Source organism: Carya illinoinensis, chromosome 1 (genome assembly GCF_018687715.1).
Source record: "Carya illinoinensis cultivar Pawnee chromosome 1, C.illinoinensisPawnee_v1, whole genome shotgun sequence".
In the NCBI taxonomy this organism is placed as follows: Eukaryota; Viridiplantae; Streptophyta; class Magnoliopsida; order Fagales; family Juglandaceae; genus Carya; species Carya illinoinensis.
The window spans coordinates 34,688,884-34,711,711 of record NC_056752.1 but is presented as its reverse complement, the minus strand read 5'-3'; the positions used below and the strand labels follow the sequence as shown (position 1 = coordinate 34,711,711).

General features: G+C 38.8%; 1 protein-coding gene across 1 annotated transcript in view; it reads left to right on the top strand.

Annotated features, from left to right (window-relative positions):
* Window positions 1-11,282: 11,282 nt before the first annotated feature.
* The window catches only part of LOC122316018 (protein NO VEIN), a 33,599-nt gene continuing 22,053 nt past the window's right edge, over window positions 11,283-22,828 (top strand). The window contains exons 1-6 of the mRNA XM_043132438.1: window positions 11,283-11,940; window positions 12,046-12,383; window positions 15,288-16,035; window positions 17,576-17,680; window positions 19,885-20,062; window positions 20,762-22,521. Coding sequence (XP_042988372.1) covers window positions 11,410-11,940; window positions 12,046-12,383; window positions 15,288-16,035; window positions 17,576-17,680; window positions 19,885-20,062; window positions 20,762-22,521 — 3,660 coding nt within the window. The 5' untranslated portion in view covers window positions 11,283-11,409. The remainder of the gene's footprint in view (window positions 11,941-12,045; window positions 12,384-15,287; window positions 16,036-17,575; window positions 17,681-19,884; window positions 20,063-20,761; window positions 22,522-22,828) is intronic.

The window sequence follows — 22,828 nt, the reverse complement described above, 5'->3', positions numbered from 1 at the left end:
TTGATTGTCATAAATTTGTTCTAGATCACACACACATACATATATATATAGGAAAATGCTTCTCCTCCCAGTTTTGGGTCCCGATTTCACTTTTTTTTTTTTAACTTAATGATTAAGAAAGTATTTTTAAATGATGTGAGTCTTTTTTTTAATGTTTAACAATATTAAAAATATATATATGAAAGAAAAAAGCAAAAGAAAAAAAAAATTGAAAAGACCTTATCGGTGGGCAGTGTTACAACCCCCTCTCGATGGCCCTAGCATTGCATATACATGCATATACATATATATAAATATATATATCTGTGTGTATATTGTTTTCTTTGACCTAGCAACTTCAGTCTTAAAGAAGTATCAAAGCTTGCCTTCAAGGCCTCGTTTAGATATTGAGATGATATTAAAAGAATCTGTAAATAGTAGTGAAATGATTTGAATTAAGTTATTTTAAGAAATTTTGGTAAATGAAATTAAAAGTTTAATAAAAAAATTATAAAGTTAAAATGTTGTTAGAATATATTTTTTTAATATTATTTTTGTTTTTGGATTTGAAAAAATTGAATTATTTTTATTTTTTGTTCAAAAATTTAGAGAAATTATAATGATTAGATGAAAAAGTTAATATTTTGGATGATGAGATGGTTTCACCTCATCTTAACATCCAGATATCACAAAAATACAAATATTTTTCAACTTTAAATTTTCAAAAAAATTTCATCAAATTTTTCAACTTTATCAAATTTCTAAACAAAGCATAAAAAAAATAATTAAATATTTTTAAATTTCAAAAAAAAAATTATATTAAAAAATTATATAGTAACATTATTTTAACTTTATAATATTTTTATTCAACTTTTTTTTCTCACTTTTTAAAATTTTATAAAATATATTAACTCTAATGATTTCACTACTATTACATATTTTTCATCTTATCTCAACCATATAACCAAATGGTCCATACTTGGATTTGAAATTAGTCTTGCAAAACATTTCAATCTGACCATACATCTTAGGCCCTGTTTGAATAGTGAAAGTGTTTCATCTTATCTTATCATTGCAATTTTATTAAATTTTCACATAAATATAATAAATAATTCAATTTTTTCAAATTTTAAAATAATAATAATATTAAAAAATAATATTGGGAGATTTTCATCAGGGGCCTCAAAGCCCATGGAGGCCGATCCAAGCCCAGCATCTAGCATGCCTCCCATACCCTGGGAAGCCCAAACCCACAACAATCTCTCATTGGTTCATAATCGATCCATAATCCATGTAGGTCGAATATAACTGCCTGCATTGAGATGAGATGTTGTAGAAGAAGCGTGAGAAACCAAGTCGGGAGGAAAGAAGAAGAAGCACGCCAAGAGGAACTAACTATCTAGCAATGCTAGAAGGCCACACCGCATTAAATGGGTTCACTAAATAATCTCGCCGCATTAAATGATTGATTTCAGAGAGCCATGCCGCATTAGAGACAGCATGGTGGAAGGAACTCCGAGAGGATTTCCCCCTAAGCCCAAGCCTTAGATTTGCTCTCCAATGGTCATCAGTTCGAGTCCCCTTAGGGCTACCGGAAGTTTACCTGGCCGTTAACTTCAGGACCTCATGGGATTAGTTGAGGTGTATGCAAGCTAGCCCAGACATTCACGAATTACATATATATATATATATAAGGATTTCCCCTTCTCTCAAGTCGTAGGGCATAGCTGAGCATAAAAGGCCCTTCCAACCACCAGGTTAAGGGATCGAATCCTCTGGTTAAATATAGATTAATGGTCATTGTTTCCTAATTTTCCCATTGCTTAGTAAATCCACACTAACTTAGGTATTGGATGTTTCTCGGGTCACCCCAGAGCCACCTTTTTGATCATTTCTCAGTCGCTGCAAGCCTTGGAGACAGAAGACCCGGACCGCTGAGAACCCGACCCAAAGGTATACAAAACATGTCGTTAACAGTTGGCGTCGTTTGTGAGATTCAAAAAATTGTAACAACAAACGTGTCCTTCATATGCTTGCGAGAACTCATTCTTAGTTGGTGTAGGACTCGAAAGGAGAAAACTCAGGTGACATGGAGACAAGATTGGCGGTCATGGAACAGCTAGTTGGAAAAGCTTGCCAGCGAAATGGATGCCCTCCGAGCAACCAAGCCCTCAAAGACAACCTTTAGGAGTCAGCGCACCATGGAGATTCAAGCACCAGTGCGCACTAGGAGTCTCAGAGGGAAGAAGAGGGCGAAAACGACTAGGAAGAGAGAAAACATATGCAAGACTAGCTACTTAACCTTAAGGGAAAGTAAGAGGAAATGATAAGAAAAATGGAGAGCTCGTCTACGGTGGATCAGTTACTCATTAGCACAAGTTTTCCTTATAGCGCAAAGGTGATGGCAATTCAGCTACCACCAAAGTTCTGGGTCCCGCCTATGGAGACGTATGACGGGACCCGAGATCTAGTTGAGCGCTTCGAGACCTTTAAGGCTAACATGACGTTGCATAGGTTTCTTGAGGAGGTGGCCTACAAAGCTTTCTCGCTGACTTTGAGGGGACTCGCAAGAACATGGTTCGGCTCCTTAGCACTCGGCTCCATCGAAAACTTTGACGAACTAGCTTGCCTATTCCTCACCCACTTCATGGCCAATAGGAGAAGAAGGCGTCTTGCCGCATTCCTCCTCACCATCAAGCAGAGAGAAGATGAAAACCTGAAGACCTACCTGGTTTGGTTCAACAAGGAATGGATGACTACAGAGGACCAAGAAGAGAAGATCACCCTAGCAGCACTCCTCAGGGAGTTTGGTCTCGATCAGCGTTCATGGCAGAATTGGCCTAAAGGACCCCCACTACCCTCCGAGAATTCATGGATTAAGTCGACAACTTCATAAACACCGAGGACACCCTCTGCGCATTGGCCGAACCAAGACGACAAGAGATAGAGCAAGCAAGCAGGAAAGTAAAGACCTACACCAAAAGCTACACTCGAGAGAAGGCTGAACAAAAGCGGTGGGAAATAAGGCAAGAAGAGCCCGTCATGAGGAATCCGCCACATTGGCACGACCGATCAACATTCTCTGTCATGAAAGAGGATAAACCATTGTTTCAAATTTCGTACCGTACCGGCCAGTACGACCGGTATATGTCGTACCAGCCACTGGTCCGGTACAGAAATTTCATCTATTTCGTACCAGTTCAAATACCAGCCTACGTACCAGCCGATATTTTGGCCTTCACTTTTTCTTTTTCTTTTTTCATTTCTTCAAACTACAAGCTCATTTTTTTACCTCCAATTCATATCAGGCTATTTATAATTTATATATATATGTATTTATGTATAATTAATTCATATATAGACTATTATTTTGAAATATAATTAATATATATTTATATATATAATTTATTCATATATCGACTATTTCGAAACGGTACACGAAATGGTACTGGTATTGAAATATTTCGTTTCAATGTCTTGACTGGTACGACATCCGATACAGTATTCAAAACATTAGGATAAGCGACCAAACCAGGAAGAGCGTCATTATTTCACTTACCACCACTAAACAACCCGCAGCATGGGGCAGTTCCGTTCACATTGGGGAGACCGGGCTCCACCCTTATTCCCTTTGTCCCGAAAAGGGGACCGGCCATAGTGAGAGCATTCTCGAGAGAGGAGCCTCGGTAGAGGATATCAACACAAGAGGTGGGAAAGCCCAAGAATGAGGGAAGTTGAACAAGGACCACTGCATGACCCTCTACAGCAACCACGCCAAAAGGTGCTCCTGGTGAGAGAAATCCGCACCATTGCGGGAGGTTTTGTCAACGGAGGTGCAACCTTATCTGGAAGGAAAGCACACACGAGAGAGGCCTGATACAGGGAAGTTTACTCTGCCTCCTGCCGCCCTACTAAGTACCGCAGGGGTGAGCCAACTCCCTTGATCTCCTTTGGAGAAACTGACGAGGAGGGAGTCTTCTACCTGGACAATGATGCTTTAGTGGTCATTATGCAGATTGCTAACTTCACCGCCAGAATGATCCTTATCGACAATGGCAGCTCGAAGGATATTTTATTTTGGGAAGCATTTGTCCTCATGGGAATAGATGCAACCTGGCTCCTACCGGCCTCAATGCCGCTCAAGGGCTTCTTGGGGGAAATGGTTCAACCAGTGGGGGCTGTCTTGGTCGGCAATCCGCCCCACGTCACCTCGGTCATGGTTGACTTCTTGATAGTGAAAGCTCCCTCGTCCTACAATGCCATCATCAGTTGACCAACGCTCAACAAACTGAAAGCAATAACCTCCACCTACCACCTAAAGGTAATGGTCCAAGGGGTAGGCGAGTTTCAGGGAAAGCAAACCTCAGCAAGAGAATGCTATGTGCATGAGCTGCAACCAATAGTGGGAGGAGCGACACCTAGCATGAGTAGGCGCCCTTCATAAAGCCGCGACAAGCTCATGTCAACACATGACTTGTCCCAACTGAGGGAAGGGAGAGGGGCGCAAAAGAAGAAAAAGGAAGAAGAACCTCTGTTTTGCTTGATTCTCTTATTTTTAAATTCGATTCCTTTTTTCTATACAAACTCTACTTAATAAAAGCGTTAGCCTTTTTTCAGGAAATCAATGAAACGAGTCTCTGGCAACAATTACTTATAAACTACAACTCTACATCAACTAATTACCTCCCCGCAGGGTAACAAAGGGATGAGTGTAATACCAGATGGTTGCTCTACCCCTCCCGCAGTGGAGAGCAGGTCTGACCTCAAACAGCCGACACACACTACCTTCCTTGTGGGCGTCAACCAACAGAAGCAGGTTTAGTCAGACATACTGCCCGAACAGACGACTTCCCCTCGGGGTACCAAAAGGCGAGATGAGTCAGAAGCCATCTTGACCCTCCCTTGGGGGAGAGCGAGTCTAGCCCTGAGGTTGCCCGAACATACCTCGTTCCACCAAGATGAAGAATGGGCATAGCTCCTGCTTGCCCTCACCTACCTTTCCTGCAATATCAACGGATGGGAGTGGGTCTAGTCAAACATATTGCTCGAACAGACTACCTCCACGTGAGGGTCAACAAGCGGAACTAATCCCGGATTAAATTAACCTCCCCTGCGGATGAGAGAGTGACCAGCCCTGAGGCTGCCCGAACATTGACCCCATCCTGCTACGATGAAGAGTAATCCGGTCCATGGGATGTTAACTACCTCCCTCGGGGGAATGTATAGGGTAGAGAGTGATTGAGGCGCCTCTACCTCTCCCTCGACTAAGTGCGGGTTTGTCCTCAGCAGCCAAAACACATTACCTTCCTCGTGGGTGTCGACTAATAGGAGCAGGTCCAGTCAGACATACTACCCAAATAGATGACCTCTCATTGGGGTACCAAAGGGTGGGATGAGCTATAGGCCATCTTGACCCTCTCATGGGGGAGAGCGGGTCTAGCCCTGAGGTTGTCTGAACATATCATGTTCCACCACGACAAAGAGTGGGCATAGCTCCAACCTTGGCCTCACTCCCCTTTCTTGGGACGTCAACAGATGGGAGCAGGTCCAGTCAGACATACTACTCAAACAAACTACCTCCAAGTAAGGGTCAACAGGCGGAACTAACTCTGGGTTAGACCGACCTCCCCTACGGAGGAGAGCAGGACCAGCCCTGAGGTTGCTCGAACATTGACCCCATCCCATCTCGGCAAAGGGATGACAACCTCCTTGAGGGGGCTAAATGGGAGGGTGTGGCTTAAGGTGCTCCTACCCCTCCCTCGGTGGAGTGCGGGATAGTCCCAAGACTACCTATCTCAACCGTAGAAGACATCGCATTCCCTAAAAATGAGCAGAGATCCTGGAATCTCATCACATTGAACCGGTCAAACAGATTAGTAATTGTCAAATAAAATAACATGTACATATGAGCCTATATTTTGTAGCGCGACCTCCGCAAAAGATCTGGACAAGCGCAGGCTTACAAGCCACTCGTCCACTCTCGCCGAGTGCGAGGGTCAATGAGATGCACCTAGTCTTACGTACCGCATGACCTCCACAAAAGATTTAGACAAGTGAAGGCTTACGTGCCATTCATCCACTCTCGCTGAGTGCTAGGGCCAACGAGGCACGTCGGGTCTTACATACTATGCAACCTCTAGAAAAGATCTAGATGAGAGCAGGCTTACGCGCCACTTGTCCCCCCTCACAGAGCACGAGGGTCAACAAGGCTTGCTCGGCTTACAGGCCGCTCACAATGATCGGTTAAGTCAACCCGATTTTACATACCGCGAAACTCCTGAAAAGGCCTTGCATGCACAACAAAAGGCCTCAATAGAGGTCGAAGGTGAACAAGATGTCACTCAAACAAGTATTCAGTCCTCATAGAGATAAACGAACGAAGAAGCCCTTACACTCGACGGGGTTCCGCCCAAAAGGTTATTAATTTATCAAGATTCAAGTCTCGAACAAACAACCAACATAATACCACCCGTGAGGAGCAAGCGCAAAGCACAGGCAAACAATATGGAAAGAGATAAGTTTGAAAGCATAAAGGGAAGAACGTTTTATTCATCAACTATCAGAACAATAACAGTCGAAAATTTACAACACGTCCGTGAGAAATCATGCAAAGAGAAAATCAAAATAATCCGCCAGCTACGTCAGGCTCGATGGGGATCTTTATGGCACCATCGGCAAAAAGGGTGGAATCGATGGGGTCGTCGAAGAGGCACCATCATAGAACTATAGAGGAGCCACAGGACACGAATCGCTTGGAAGATGACCTAATGGGGAAGGAGTTGGAGGAAGCACTCAAGCTCCCAAACCACGCAACCGTCAAGAACAACCAAGAAGGGGGAACTACCTCAGTCAAAACCACTTTCACACGGCGTGAGGACCTATATGGAAGTGACAAATAAAGGCCACCCCTTTGTGGACTCCCCCAAAGAAGGCAGGGCAGCAGGGAGCCTGAGTTGAAAGTAAAACCCTTCGTGATCTCCATAAAAGCCCACATGTCGGTGCAAGGGCCTCCTCTTTCTCCTCCCCTAGCCAGCAAAGAAGTGCTTGAGCCTGAGTAGGCTCAGAACGTCAAAATTATCCTTCGATAACGGGGCCTAGGGGAGAAGCCCGGCTCCACCCCAGATAGGGGGACGAGCCAAGATGTACGGATAAAACGTGAACTACACAAGGAGCTTTAAGATAGAAAAACCCATCAAATGACCCAGCCACCGGGAGGAGAGCATGCCTTCTTTTCAAGGCATCTCCTGGTAAGAAATGATGACATAGCTTCCGGAAGAACATTCTCTAGAAGCCTAGAGAAATTGCCAAGCACATGTCTCCACAAAAAGCCCACTTCAAGATGCAATACCAGAAGGCTGGCATAAGGCCAGGAGATCCATCAAAACAAGAAATTGCCAGCGATAGCATAAGAGAAATATAGAGCTTTGAGGTGCTTGGAGAACATGAAGGGAGAACTAATGGCAAATGACGAGGGCCAAGAGGGCTATTTATAGGCAGGGGACAATGGTTCACTTTCCGAAGTTCAAGGAACCTACGCATTGAGGGCCTCCTCAAATCTGGCACGAATCTCGTGAAAAGCCTTACACAAATCCCATGGTGAACATGAGGCATTATCCAACACCATAAATACGAGGAGACCAACGGGCGTACATTAAATCGCTAACTACTCGGGATCATTGTAGATTCACAAACGGCACATCGATCGTCGAACTGTTCTCATGGGAAGACTAAAATATAGCGTACGGTAAGGGAACCAAAGGGGGGCAAGAACGCAAGGCGTCTCCTCAAAAGGAAAATGTCTATAGCATATGAGCGGATAAATGAATAAATGATATGAAACAAAAAAGGAAGCACAAATATCAGGAGGTAATTAGGACACAAAGAAAATATTTCATTAAATCAACAAGGCATAAAAGAGTAAAGGGACACATGACGTCCATAATCCTTATGAGTACAAACCCTGAGTAAAAGGCTACAAAAAGAAAAGAAAAAGATGACAGCGCCAAGCAAAGTCAAGATCAGGAAGCTCTACGATCTTCCCCAGAGTCAGAAGGGCACGTCCAGGTAGATCCCAGCTCTTGTCCAGGCTCAGCGGAGTAAACCCCGACCTCCTCCAAACTCCCTCCCCTTGAGTCGGCACCAACATCATCTCTAGAAGGGAGGTTGGGAGGATCATCATCCTTTGGACAAAAGGCATCTGGAATCAACTCTCACTTTATCTCGCCAGCATGGTTGAGATCAACCGCATCCGGCTCGAGGTCTCTGAATTCAATCCCCCACAAGTGCGTCTCTAACGCCCCGGAATCCCTTTGGGGATTAAGGATGACATGATCACGCATCCTCTCAAGGCCCTCCAGGTACTCGTGGGAACAGGCTTCAATACAGACGTAAAAAGCCTTTCCCAGTTGTTGGTTCAACCGTGTGGACTTCTTACACGTGTGACAAGTCACTCCGTAGGTCCCGGATGACCACGTCCTGGGTGGCAATCCTCTCGCGGGTCACCCCCAGGTAGGGGTGAGTTCGGTCCGGTCCGGGGAGGTTTTGTGGACCGGACTGGACCTATTCGGTCCAGGTTTTCCCACCCTGGACCGGACCAAACTCCCTCAGGACCGGTCCGGTCCGGTCCTATTCGATCCGGTCCGGTCCACGGTTGACTCTTTTTTTCTTTTTTTTAATCTAATGTCATTTTTTTTAATACTTATGTAATTATATTGTAATATATTTAATATATATACATATAGTATACTATTATATATATATTAGTAATATGCTAATACTATTAGTCTATTAGTAATAATACTATAACTAATAACTATATGTAATGATAGTAATACTATATGTAATACTATATTAAATAATAGTAATACTCTTATTACTAATACTCTATGTAGTTATAGTGATTTAATACTAACATATTATATATTAAGCTAACTATACTAATACTATTATAAATTTACAAATATATGATATATTATAATTTATTCTATAACTTTTATAATATGTTAATACATTAATATATATACTAGTATTATATATATTTTTTGGATCAGTTATACTAGTACTATATATTATAGTTAATAGTTATATATTAAAGAATATAGTAATACATTGATACTAAATATATATAGTTATAGACTTATAATGATTTAGTTATTATGAATTTATGATTAGTATAACTATATAATTGTATTAGTATTAGACTATTAATAATTCAATTTGGCTATATTATATTAGTAATATTAGTTATGTTGAATCAATTAGTTAGTATAACTATATTCTACATCATTAGTATTAATATAAATATTAGTATTAGTTATAACTATATAGCCTATATTAGAATTGAGTTTTAGAGTATATAATAGACTAATAGTATTAGTACAACTATATAAGTATATTGTATAGCTATATATTAGTTTTAATTATAGTGATTAGTATAATTATATAATAGTAGACTATTAGTATAACTATATATTAATATTAGTTACTGTTATGGTGATTTAGTATATTATAATTTATATATTATATTTATACTATAACTCTTATAATATATTAATATATACTAATACTATATATTATAGTTATATATTAAATAATATAATAATACATTCATACTAAATATATATAGTTATATTTCTAGTGATTTAGTTATTAACTTATTATGATTAGTATAAGTATATAAATTATAATAGTATTAGACCATTAATATAGCTATATATTGGTAATATTAGTTATGGTAAATCAGTGCTTTAGTATAACTATATAAGTATTAACTATAATGATTTTTATATATTCATTAAATATAAGTATAGTGATATTTAAATTATATTAATTAAAGTGATAAATATACTATATAGCTATACATAGTATTAATTATAGTGATTAGTATAACTATATAAATTATATAATAGTATATTAGTATTAATAGTAGACTATTAGTATATGTCACTATAGCTATTGTTGAAGTATTAGTTATAGTGATTTAGTATAACTATATTAGTATAAGTATAACTATAGTCTATATTAGACTATTAATATTTTTTTATACCATATATAATTATATAATTAATTATATACAACTATTATATAAATAATATATATAAATAATTTTTTTTTTTAATTTCTATTCGGTCCGGTCCGGGGTGAAAAACCCTCGGACCTGGACCGGACCGAATCCTCTCGGTCCCTTAAAAATTGGACTGGACCGGACCGGTCCCAATTCGGTCCGGTCTGGTCCAGTCCAAACAGTACCGGTCCGGTCGGTTTTGCTGGTCCGGACCGGACGATACTCACCCCTACCCCTAGGTTAGCCAAAGCCTCATCCTCACGAATCTTGGATGTGGACAATGGAGCTCTCAGGTCTTCCACAATGGGCAACAAGGCTGAGCGCTCATCTTCTAGAGTTCTAAATCGGTGGGTGTCGAAAACCCGGAGGCCCCTTAACTTTTTGCTCTCTGCGAGAAGCTACTCTTAAACTTTGCTTAACGATTCATGCGCTTTCACGGCTCACTCCCTAGCCATGGCTAGCTCCGTCTCCAAGCAACTCATCTCCTTCCTCTCTTGCTCCACCAGCGACCGAAGACCTAGGTTCTCTCTCTCTATAGCCTCCTAGCCGTTCACTATGTGCTCGGCAGACTTCCTAACTTCTTACGGATATCGAAGTTAAAAAGTAGGATGGAACTGAGAGAAAGAACACAAAGCATAGAATGTGAAGTAAGACAAAGGACCTTGGTGAGGAATCCCAGCAGTAGATTGGCCTCCCATTCTAGAGCCTCCTCCTTCCAGACCTCACCCTCTGGCCTAGGGGAAACCAGAGTTGCTTCATCCACTGCCTTTGAAGAGTGCAAATCCCCTCCCGCGGGCTCATCTCGAGCTTCCTCACAAGGCCCTCGGCTAGAAGAAGTAAGAGCACCCTTACCCACCAGCAGGGCAGGATGCATGACGAAGGGTACTCCATCCTCGCCCCCAAGATTACTCAGGTCTCCTTCCCTGGGGCTCCCTGCTGCCATCACAGCTGTCTTGGTATCCAGCGGCGTCAAAGTGGAAGGTGCGCCCACCATGGCCCCTTCAGGACTCAGCAAGGTAGAAATGTTGCCCTCGGCTGTTGGTTACAATTAAAAGTGTATCAGTGTCGTATAATTATTTTAAATAAAATTGAATAAATATAAAATTTATATAAAAATAAAAATAATATTTTAATAATAAATTTTATTCTTTTACAAAATAATTACACAATATTTACATATTAGAGAACCGTACCAAGCATTACTTCAAAAAAGGGTCGGGTTGAATCGATTCGTCTCTGACAAAGATATCCCCGAATATCGTATCCGTAAACCCCTAGTTCGTATAAATTTACGAACTTGAAAAAAAACCGCCTCATTCTCAGGGGTCTCTCAATCCTCTCACTTTCATACTTCTTTCAATCCCGCTATGTACGGACAGCCCTCAGGCTTCCGTCCTTCCGGCGGCGGCGCTGGCGGCTGGGGTTGGCAGCATCCACCGACGCAAGCGCAAGCGGCGGTACCTCAGAACCCCGATTTCTCTTACCAAAACACCGGCTATTACCTCCAAGCTCCCAACCCCCTTCTCCACCACCACCTCCTCCAAAACCAAAACGTTCCAATTCAAAACCCTAGCTTTACTTCCCAGTTACACCAAAACCTGAATTTCTCTGCCCAAAACCCTACGGTACAAGTTCAGCCTAGGCCTCCTCCCCAGAAGGGACCCAAGCCAAGATTCCAGACCCCTATTTCCTCGCCGAACAAAAGAGAGCTTCTCGAGAAGGTCGACCGCGCCATTGATGAGGCACGCCGCAAAACTATCGAGGCTGGAGAGAGTGTGACGGCGTGGAAAGTGTCTCAGGATGCTCTGTTGATGCTCAAGGTCGACTCGTGGAGCTCCTTGGGCTTTCCAATGCAAGGGGTTCCGAATCTTTTCCGCCTTATGGTAACGGAGGGAAAGGTAAGGTGGAAGCGCGATATTCCACCAATTTTTGTTATTTCTTTAATGCATTTTGCTTCCATTAATTCTTTTTTATTTTTATTTTTATTTTTTTTGGTTATTTAGATAAATGCATTTATCCATTGCTTTGTTGGGGTTAGAAGAATAACTTCATTGCATGATTTGGAAGTGGCAATCTGCGAGAATGAGGGTGTAGAGAAGTTTGAAGAGTTGGAGTTGGGCCCTTTGTTACGACACCCTCTTGTCTTGCATTATTTCTCTGTGAACTCAGATGTGACTGAAGTCCTTAAAATAACTGGTGAAGAGATAATTTCTTTCCTTTGGAAGTTCATCTATAAGTGTAAGTATAAAGAGATTAAGGTTGAAGAGTTTCTGGATTTCATTGCTAAGAAGCGATCAGTTGCGGGCAAGGAAAAGCTTGGGATACGAGTTCAAAGCTTGGGGTATGTGATACTCTATCCTACTCTATAATAAAAGGCACTAAATGTGTAATTAAAAAGAAAGTCTAGGAAGGTGAAGTAGTATGTTCATTCATGGACATAAAGCTTTCACAAAGCATTGCACTTTCTATAATGACTAATGCATTTTCTATGTTAGGTGAGATTTGTATGATACTCGAAGTTTGCAAGCTGTTATGTCATAGTTCATGTTGACTCTCCGCTAATTTTGTGTTTGGTTGTGCAATTGGTTTTTTTCGAGAATGTTGCTTTGTGCCCAAGATTGCTATTGCACAAATTGGGGTATGGCCCTATCTAGTGAAATTCAGCCTTGGGAAATTTGTGACAGTATCATCAACATTCTTCATTTCTTTTATGTTACTTTCCTTAAATTGTTGTCACTATTCTTTTTTCCAGTAAACTTCCCTTTTCTAAACAGTTCAAAATACTTAATTATATAATTGCCTTCTGAAAGTAATAGTGAATAGTACATGACAGTGTTGTCAAAGGCAAGCCAAATACTTTGAATAGGTTCTCAGGCATGGTGATGTGCCACCAAGGCCCTTTAAGCTCCAATGCTAGGAACCTTTACCAAGGCATTTTGCCTTTAACACTCATGTGAGAACCTTTTATAAAATCTTGGGTATTCAAGGTGACTCTCTAAAATTCCTACATTTTAGGGATGGACAAAATGGTCCCGTAAAAAATTCCTGTCTACAGTCCAATAGAAGAAAAACCTTGTCCACTTGATTAGTTTGCTTTGTTAAGCCATTAAGAGAAAAACGTATGGGCCATTAGAATTAATGAAAGCAATCTGACTGGGAGAAGATTTTTGGAAACTAAAGCATTCTAAGGACTGGAACCCTTCTTCTTCTCCTTTGTGTTTTACACTTTTCTAGGTTCCACAAGCACATATACCTTCTTTTTTCTTTTACTTTCTTGTAAAGTTGATTATTGTGCCTATCTAGGTTTTAAAACCATTTAATCTTGCTTTGTGATGCTGCCTTAGACTTTGCCCATGATAGTGAATCGAAGTTCTTTGTTTGCCAAAATCTCTTTAACATCTTCTTCTTCTTCTTCTTCTTTTTTATTTTTATTTTTTAATTTTAATTTTCCCTATCAACAGAAATATCTAACATAATATCCTATTTTGTCTCTAAGATTACACACAAATCTTGGTTTCTAAGAAAGCAATTGAATATAATGGATTTCATGTAGGATGTTATTACTCTGTTATAATTTGAGTTTGTAATATGTATACCATGTATCTCTTGTATATGAACCATGTACTTCGGCTATGCCTATCTATTGTTATTATTTATAGAACTTGCGATTACTTACCAAAAATAAAAAAAGGGTACCATGTATGCTTAAAAATTCCCCCTAAGGGTTGGTTCAAGTGATAAGAGCCTTGGTCTTGGTGATATGCTCCCTCTAGATCTAAGGTTTGAACCCCAAACAATTTTTAGAAGCTATCGGACTAGAGGAATTTTCCCTTGAATTACTTGTGGTGTACTTGTAGGAAACTCCTTGCTGAGGGCTTATACACCCTCAAGATTAGTTGAGACATTGTTCTTGACACCTGATGCCAATAAAAAAAGTAGCATGCTTAAACATTGGCACCTCTTTACTCCGAAAAGCACCTTTGAACATCTCGTCTTGGGCTTATGAAGATGTAACGCCTCAATGGAAGAGCCAAACTATATGGCCTATACTCCTAAGGACAATCAATGATATAATTGGAGTCTCATTGGAACCTTGTAAAGAGCAAGAACCTCTCTTTCCCAAGCAATTTAGGATCTCATGCACCACATATTCTTATCCTTATCATATGGAGTTTCACAATCTCCCCCCCTTCAATTCCTGAAGTCATCGTTAGGCCAGTCCATCATAAATAGCACGACTCAAGTCCCACATTTTTTATTGGGATAGGCTTTGATGCAATTTATAATGCACCAATGGAAGGTCAAAATTGCATGATCTATACTCCAAAAAGACTAGTCAATTATATAATTGGAGTCCCATTGGAACCTTACAAAGAGTAAGAACTTCTCATTCCCAAGCAATGTGCGATCCCATAAATCACTTACCCTTATTCTTATCATATGGGGTATCACAGATGAGTTGATGCCTAGAGGTTGCCATTTGCCTTTTGACAACATTTGTTCATGTATATGTGTCATATATGGGTCATGATTTTTTTGAGTAATGCTAAATATGAAAAAGGATGTGCAAGCTCCGGTCAGTCCTTTTGAAGAAAAGGGGGGCCCATCATAAAAGGTAGAGTTTTTCATGTATGGTCCTAGGTGTGCCCCACTTTTTTTTTTTTAATGGGACTGAGTGGGGTTTGCACACTCGAGAACTATACAAGCATTTTCCTTTCTTCCCCTAACTCCAATCACCATCTTTAGTTCTGATTTTATATTCTTGGTTTCTAAACTTGGCCTTAAAGAAGAATCCGACTTCGTGTTCTGATTGTCCTGTGTTAGCTAATCCACCCCTACTTTATTTCTGGTGTTTGCAAAGAAAGATGTGTTTTTGCTTTATTTGAATTTTAGTTTGTACGGCTCATCATACTTGTTGATTGTGTTCCTCTGACATATATTCAAAACTTTGGCTGATTGGGTGGATCCTTATAGATTTGCATAATTTGTAGTCCAGGCTTGAATAGATACTGCATCCACCTTAGACTACGTGCTTTCTTTGATCTTTCTTGAAAATTTGATTATTGTACCTAAGTAGGCTTCAAAACCTTTTATCTTGTTTTGTGATGTTGCCTTTAGCTCTCTTGACCATGGCAATAATTGTACTATTATGTATTCAGGACATCTAATTCTCCATTGGCTCTTATATGTGCTAAGTCACTTAAGTTTGCTTTTCCATTGACATCATTGAACTTTATGATCATAGGATGCATATTTCTGTTATTCGGAAATCGGGGAACTTAGAGAATGCCACGTTAAAGAAATCTGTAGAGGCATTGAAATCAGAATCTGATAAGAAATTCAGGAAGCGTCCTATTTTGTCGTCGGTTAAGAAGCAGCTGGATGAACGTTTCAATTCTATTTCGCAACGTATCGAATCATTTTCATCAGCAGAGAAGGATTTTTGTGGCAAACACACAAGATTTGTTTCATCAAGCTCAGATGATGAAAATAGTGATGATTGTACTTCTGATGATGAAAGGACTGACAATGCCCCTGGCAACCATTTTAACTTGCCATCACAAAATGCTAAAAGTTCTGACCGAGCGAGTAGCTGCCCTTACCCGTCTCAAATTGAAGAGATGGCACGGCTTGGGTTGAAAGGTGAAATATGCGGGAACCCTTGTCATGCTAGTGGCAGCCCAAGGCACAACGAGAGGAGTGGATCATCTAGAAAGAAAAGAAAATTGGGAAAAATGAGCTGCACCACATCTGCACCCTTTGGATCATCTGAAAAGAAAAGAAAATCTGATAATCTAGACTGCACCATTTCTGCAACCTCCAAATTTTCCAAGAGGTTCGAGGTAGAAATAGATGTTCATGGAGTAGATAATTACCGAAAGACTGACAGGTCTAGCAAGGTGAATGAAACTGATTTTTCAATTACTGATAACTCTATGAGGAGCTTTATTACAACCTGGAAGGAGGGTTGTCAGGAGTGTACGGTGTCTGAGGTATGTTCATTATCTTTTACAGATCATACTTTGCATCTGTCCATGGCTTTGTATGACTTGCCTGATGTTGAATTTTAGTTTGGCTTTATATATGCGCGGAAACTCAATTCTTTGTAATGATTTCACAAGGTTTCTGAAGGTTCTAACACTTTTAGCATCATACTACCTAGCATATTGGATTTTTCCTTGGGGGTCTCTCCTTTGATTTTATTGAAGTTTTAAATATATTTTTTTATTGAAACCTGCACTCCAATTTCTTGGATATCTGGGAGTGGATCATTCATGCATGGAAGTTATATTCATATCCTATTGGGTTGTTCCTAGACACCTGGTGCCAATAAAAAAAAAGTTATATTCATATCCTATCGGGACTAAAACTTTTTACTTCGTCACATAATAACAAATTTAACCAAGAAACCCACAAAACTACCAATCTTGGCAATCACCCTCTAAACTACAAAAAAATATGTACTTTTGCTCTTAAAAAAGTCTAAATTACCCCTAATGATTTTCAAAAAGGGAGTATAACTGTATTAAATTAAAAGAATTATAAAAAGAAAGAAGAAAAAGAAAAAAGTTAGACAGAAATGTAAATTAAAATGCATTGAGTTTTTTAATTTTTAATGAAGTGCATTTCTATACACTTTTAAGGTATATTGCAATTTTTTGTACTTTGGGTTGGTGACTTCCAAAATTGATAGTTTTGGGGTATGATTATTGTTAAGAATATAACATAAATAATTAAATCTACCTCTTCCTATTAGTTTAAGTTTTTGGGACAAGTGGTGATTACGCATTGTATTAGAGCAGAGGTTCTCAAATCGAACCTTGACTCTACACTCTACCCCATTTAATTAAATATTTTATGTATTGGGCCACCCATTGAAGGAGAGTTTGACCCACATGTGAGGAAGTGTGTTAAGAATATAATACAAATAATTAAATCTATCTCTTTCCATCAGTTTAAGTTTTTGGGACAAGTGGTGATTACACAATTACAAATGGCATGGTAATTTATGAGGGTTATGTGTATTTTCCCAAAATAAAATAGACTTAACCAAGCAATTACTTACAAGAGCTGTAAAAGTACTTCCCTATGATCAAGATCACCAATATATTAGGATCTATTGGAGTATTCATTGGCTTTGTAAATCTTCAAGAATGCCTCCCACATCATAGTTGTGTGGAAGAAAACTATTGTTTGATAGGTAATATAACTTTATTAATCGATGCAAAATGTGGAAGAAATATATGAAACTCCTCTCCCTCTCTCTCTCTCTCTCTCTCTCTCTCTCTCTCTCTCCCCTATATCTATTTTTTCTATTTAACCAAAGGGAGAAATTGTAAATTTCTCCTCTTTTCTTTCAACATATTTTTTATTGTGATTTTTGTTGAAATATGGAGGTTAAAATGTGCATGTTTATTTTGAATTATGCCTGTACTTATATTTGTGGTGCTACTGTTATGTTTCTAAGCAGGGATGGTCTCTTTGGTCCTCCTCAGTTTATTTGTGCTTATAAAAATGAATGTAATTTTGCAGGTGTTCAGGAGGATGCTTGACTTTTATAAAACACAAGGCCGGCGAAGAAAGAAATTCAAATTGATGCTTTCATCATTCCCCTTTGTAGGATTACTAAATGTTGCTGTAAGTTGAACAATTTGGATGTTAATACCATACTTTTGAACATTAAATTATCTTGGATGAGCAAACTCATTCATTGAAGGGATGCAACCCATAGTACATGGGATGTATATAAGAGATAGCCCCTTTGGTGATTTAAAGAAGATTTTGAACATTTAGTTTAGCTAGCGAGATAAAAAAAAATCTTAGTTACCAATTCATTAGAGTTTTAAGTAACTCCTAGTCTATTCATAAGGTGGGGAATCTGGTTTCTTGTTGGATCAATATAATCCAAGGTCCCTTTTATACTCCCAATGGCTAGGGTGTGATCTTTTCTTTCAGAAAGATTCATTAATTCATAATAATAATAATAAAAGAATTCTATCTGACATCATTTTGCTAGTTTGAGCTAATTGAAATTTGAATACGGAGAAATGATGGTTGATTTTGTAGTTTTAAATAGGATTGTGGACTGTGTAGTCTGTTTCTATCTACATCTATACTACTTCTTTGCATATAAAACTCAGGTTGAAAATATATTTTGTAGTTTTAAATAGGATTTGGAACTGTAGCCCATTTCTATCTAGTATCTTAGTATTACTTTGTATATAAAACTCAGGTTGAAATTACCTTATTTTCTTGAGTCCTTCTGTTGCTTGTGGTAAATTATCTGTTATGAAAAGTTTGAGAAGATTATTGTGGAACATGCTTGAACACTTGAACGAAGAAGTATAACACGTCAGAATCACAGCTATTAATCATTTAGCAGACATATTATTAATTAGGTTTATATATATTTGTCCTTCTACCAGAGAAGAAGGGAAAGAGCATGATTATTGACTGTCAACTATTCTTTTTTTTTTTTTTTTTTCCCTTCCCATGCTTCTTTGCCTTCTCCGTTGAAATTTAAGAGTGTTGGTTCTTTATGACATGTCTAAATTTTTTTCAATTTTCTTCTAGTATCACAAAAATTGATTCCATCTATATTGGTTAAAACTCAGAAGTGACCATAAAGTGCTTTTTAGTACTCCTGATAAGGTTTTTCTGAGATCCATAAGCAAAGAAGCTTGTTTGACTACTGGGCTTGGGTTTGATGGACATCTTGTACCCATCTTACATGCTTCTTTTGATATGCTTCGTTGCATACTGTTTGTTGTGCTACTATGTTTCCTGCTTCACCTTTGTTTCCCACCATCCAATATTTACACTCAGTGTTGACATTCTATGAGTTGGTTCATGATATGCAGTCGATTGCTGAGGCTAATAGTCTTTGGACCAAATGGCATCTCTTCCCATAAGTTACGGTGATGGTCAAGATTATTGGTTCAATCCTGTATCAGTGTTTCTGCTTATTTACTTTAGAAAGGATGGTGCTAGTCAGCCGCCTAGCGTTTACCCATGGGCGCACCCCTAGTGCAATTTTTTTTTTTCCATTTTCTTTTAAACATTTTTTTAACATCAATAACCATTAAGAAAAAATTAAAAAAATATACAATTTCACTAATAGTCACTTCCTTAATCATTAAGAAAATAATAATAATAATAATAATAATAATAATAATAATAATAATAATAATAATAATAAATACTCAAGCGTTAACTTTGAGAGGTAACTTTGAGAGGGCTAAGTATCATTTTCCCTTGAGAAATGTAGGTTGATATTGCTAAGTTTTTCATCTCTAAATCATTAGAGGTTTGACCAAATTTGAAGTGCTTAGAAAAGGATTGACCTCAATGTTGGGGACAAACTTGGAGCTTGTTTTATCAAAGTCACAGCTACTCTTTATTTAACCTTGTAGTATTCATGTGCAGAAGCATACAGGAGCCATTGTTAACTGTAGTTGCATTGCCTTGTAAATTTCAGATTGTGCCTTGAGAAACCTACTTGCTTATATAATTGTCTATGACTCATCTACTTATGAATTCCATGTAAAGTATGCGTTTAATGACATTTGTATCAGAACGAAGGTCATTGTTCGAGTCCAAATGGTTTAGGTGCTGTAACTTAATGTATCCTCTATTTGTTAGGGTCACTTCATTTTATTAATTGTCTTTTATGTTTTCTGCATGCATGTACTCGCCTATGAATTTTTGATATGTCTACATACTGTCTCATATTATTAATCGGAAGCTTGTTTTTGATTAGTAAATACTGTCTCATATTATGATCCTTGATGCTTCTATATGAGATCACATGTTATGATTTAGTTGCTTTTTCCATATTGCAGGTCTCATCCATCAAATTTGGAATGTGGGACAGTATATATGATACATTCCAAGCCATAAATCAGAATGAATTGACAAAGACATGTAACGAAAAATATTCTGAATATGAGATCATTGATGTTGAACCTAGTCTTAAGGATGCACCAGTCATAGCTGATGATCACAAGAAGCGTATACCCAGTAAGTAGCGTTCGCTTTTTTTTGGAGGGAGGGGGTGTAATTGTTTTAATTGCCAAATGAACTGTAAATTGGCCAACAATTAACAATTTTTTTTAAATGGTTGGTAGGCTTGCCTGCCACAGAAAAAAGGAGTAAAATGTTAGGGCCTGTACAACTGTACTACACATTTTGCACTATCTTGTATTTATAGTTTGACTGATAGCTAACCCCTAGGGTTGGCTCAAGTGGTGAGGGTCTTTGTCTTGGGGGTATGCACCCCCCACGACTAAGCTTGGGTGCAAATAATTTTTTTTTTCCCTGATAAGTAAGAAACTTTATTGAAACAAATGAAACTAGGTGATTTGTAGGGGCCACGTTCCATCGGTGAAAAAGCCAATAATTTACCTGATCTATATGATATGGGCGCATTACACAGGTATAGAGTATAACTACCATGTTGCATTTGTACGGTCTCCAAAGTTCCTCATCACAATGCCACTTATGTATATACATGCCTCAAAGTCCTAGGAAGATTATGTGGGACTTTCATATTCACCAATAAATGGCATATTTTCATTTGATCTGGTGGGTATAATTTGATAATATATACTTGTTAAGTGAATTTTGAAAGACATCAATATTTTGACCCTTTCTGCGTCTCCATATGTAGCATTTCTAATAACATATATGCCTTATTGTGATGTGTCATTACTCTTACAGGGGTTTCTGTTGAAGAAATTATCAGTAAATTAGCAACATATTTTGAGCTTGATTATGATATCAACAGCTATGGTAAATCACTCCTTGAAAGGAGAATCATCCTCTTGAGGAAGCTTTATCATTGTGAGTTTTGGCTGGCAGAGCAATTTTGTGTCAAGACATTTAAGTCCCTTGGTTATGGGGAGTTTTTAATGTTCCTAGAAAAGCATGCCTCTTTGCTACCTGATCAGATATACAAGTTCTTGATAGGTGATATATGTGAACAATCCCCTCTGGAGGTTTGCATGCTCCAGCATCAATTGGTTGTTTTAGTATCACAGGCTTTGAATGGCTTATGGGGAGATGAAATAATGACCAAACAGATGATTTCTTCACTGCTTACAAGGCAATTTCCGTTAATCAGTTTCAAAATTTTGGAAAGAGGTTGTATGGCTGATTTTCTAGATATTGTGGGGAAGCATGAGAGCAATGCAATCTCTAAAGCCGTCTTATTTTCTGTAACGTTACTTGGAATGTGTCATGTGGGAGACTTGTCCGCCTATGATGAAAATGATTCATTGGAAACCACCAAGGTAAGAATTGACGTCAACCAAAAAACTGGAGCCCTTAAATCTGTTACGTCTAAGGATGCAATTGAAGTTTTATGTAGGGCCCCGATGTTGTCAGATCTAAACTTGTGGACCCATTGGGACCTCATATTTGCCCCCTCTCTTGGTCCTCTTTTAACATGGCTGTTGAATGAAGTCAACATGAAAGAGTTTTTATTTTTAGTGACTAAAGATGGAAAGGTCATCCGCTTGGATCATTCAGCTACTGTGGATTCATACTTGGAAGCTGCACTTGAGGGGTGCTCTTTCCAAATAGCTGTGAAGCTATTATCTCTGTTCTCATTAGCTGGGGGAGAAAAACATGTGCCCTTGTCACTTTTAAAATGTCATACACGCCATGCATTTGAAGTTATTTTTAAGAATTTATTGGAGACTATTGAAGTAAATGACGGTTGGAACTCTCTCATTCAAGGAAGCACTAGATGGAAAATGGTTGATGAAGCTTCTACTAGTAATTTGAGTAGTGAATTACACATGAATTTATTCAAAATTGATAAAGTAGTGCCCGTTATATCCAGATTTGTCCTCGATTGCCTAGGCTATTTCCCTACTGAGTTTCGTGGTTTTGCTGCTGATGTTTTACTTTCTGGAATGCGATCTATTGTCAAGGATGCTGCTTCAGCCATTCTGTCTGAATGCAACCAAACAGAGCAGCGCATCATGCTGCATGAAGTAGGATTGTCTCTCGGTATTGTGGAGTGGATTGATGATTACCATGCTTTTTGTTCCAGTAATCCTACTGATGCGTTCTCACGTGGATCTTTATGCTTGAAAGCTGCTGGGCCTGAGAAATGCATCGACTCAAAAAATATGCAAGATGTGTTGGGCAAGGTTTCCACTCCTGAAACAAATATGAATGTACCTGCTGTGACAGATGGGCATAATGAAGATTATACTCAAGTTCAATCAACTGATGCATTAAACGTTTTTGATGGAATTGGCTCTGGTCAGATGAATTTGCCTGAACTTGATGAACATAAGAACGCAGCCATGGTCATTGAAGCTATCAGGCGGGATGAATTTGGTCTGGATCCAAATCTTTCTAATATTGAGAGTAGCATGTTGAAGAAGCAGCATGCTCGCCTAGGGAGAGCACTTCACTGTCTTTCACACGAGTTATATTCTCAGGATTCACATTTTCTTCTTGAGTTGGTAAGAACATAGCCTTTGCTTCTTTCATTTTGCTTCCATCAACTATATACGTGAATAATGGATAAACCGTATGTGTGCATAGAGTTGATTTTTCTATGTATTATGCTCTTTTTTATATGTAAATAACGGGATAAACCATATTGGTGTTGTGATCTACAATTGCCATGTGGGTTGTAGAACTTCTTTTTGGTGTCAATTGTTGGTTGAAAGCTAACTATCTTAGTAGTTGGAATTTTTGTAGGGCTGGTGTGATCTACAATAGCCATGTTATTTGTACCAACTTATTTTTGGTGTCAATTTTTGGTTG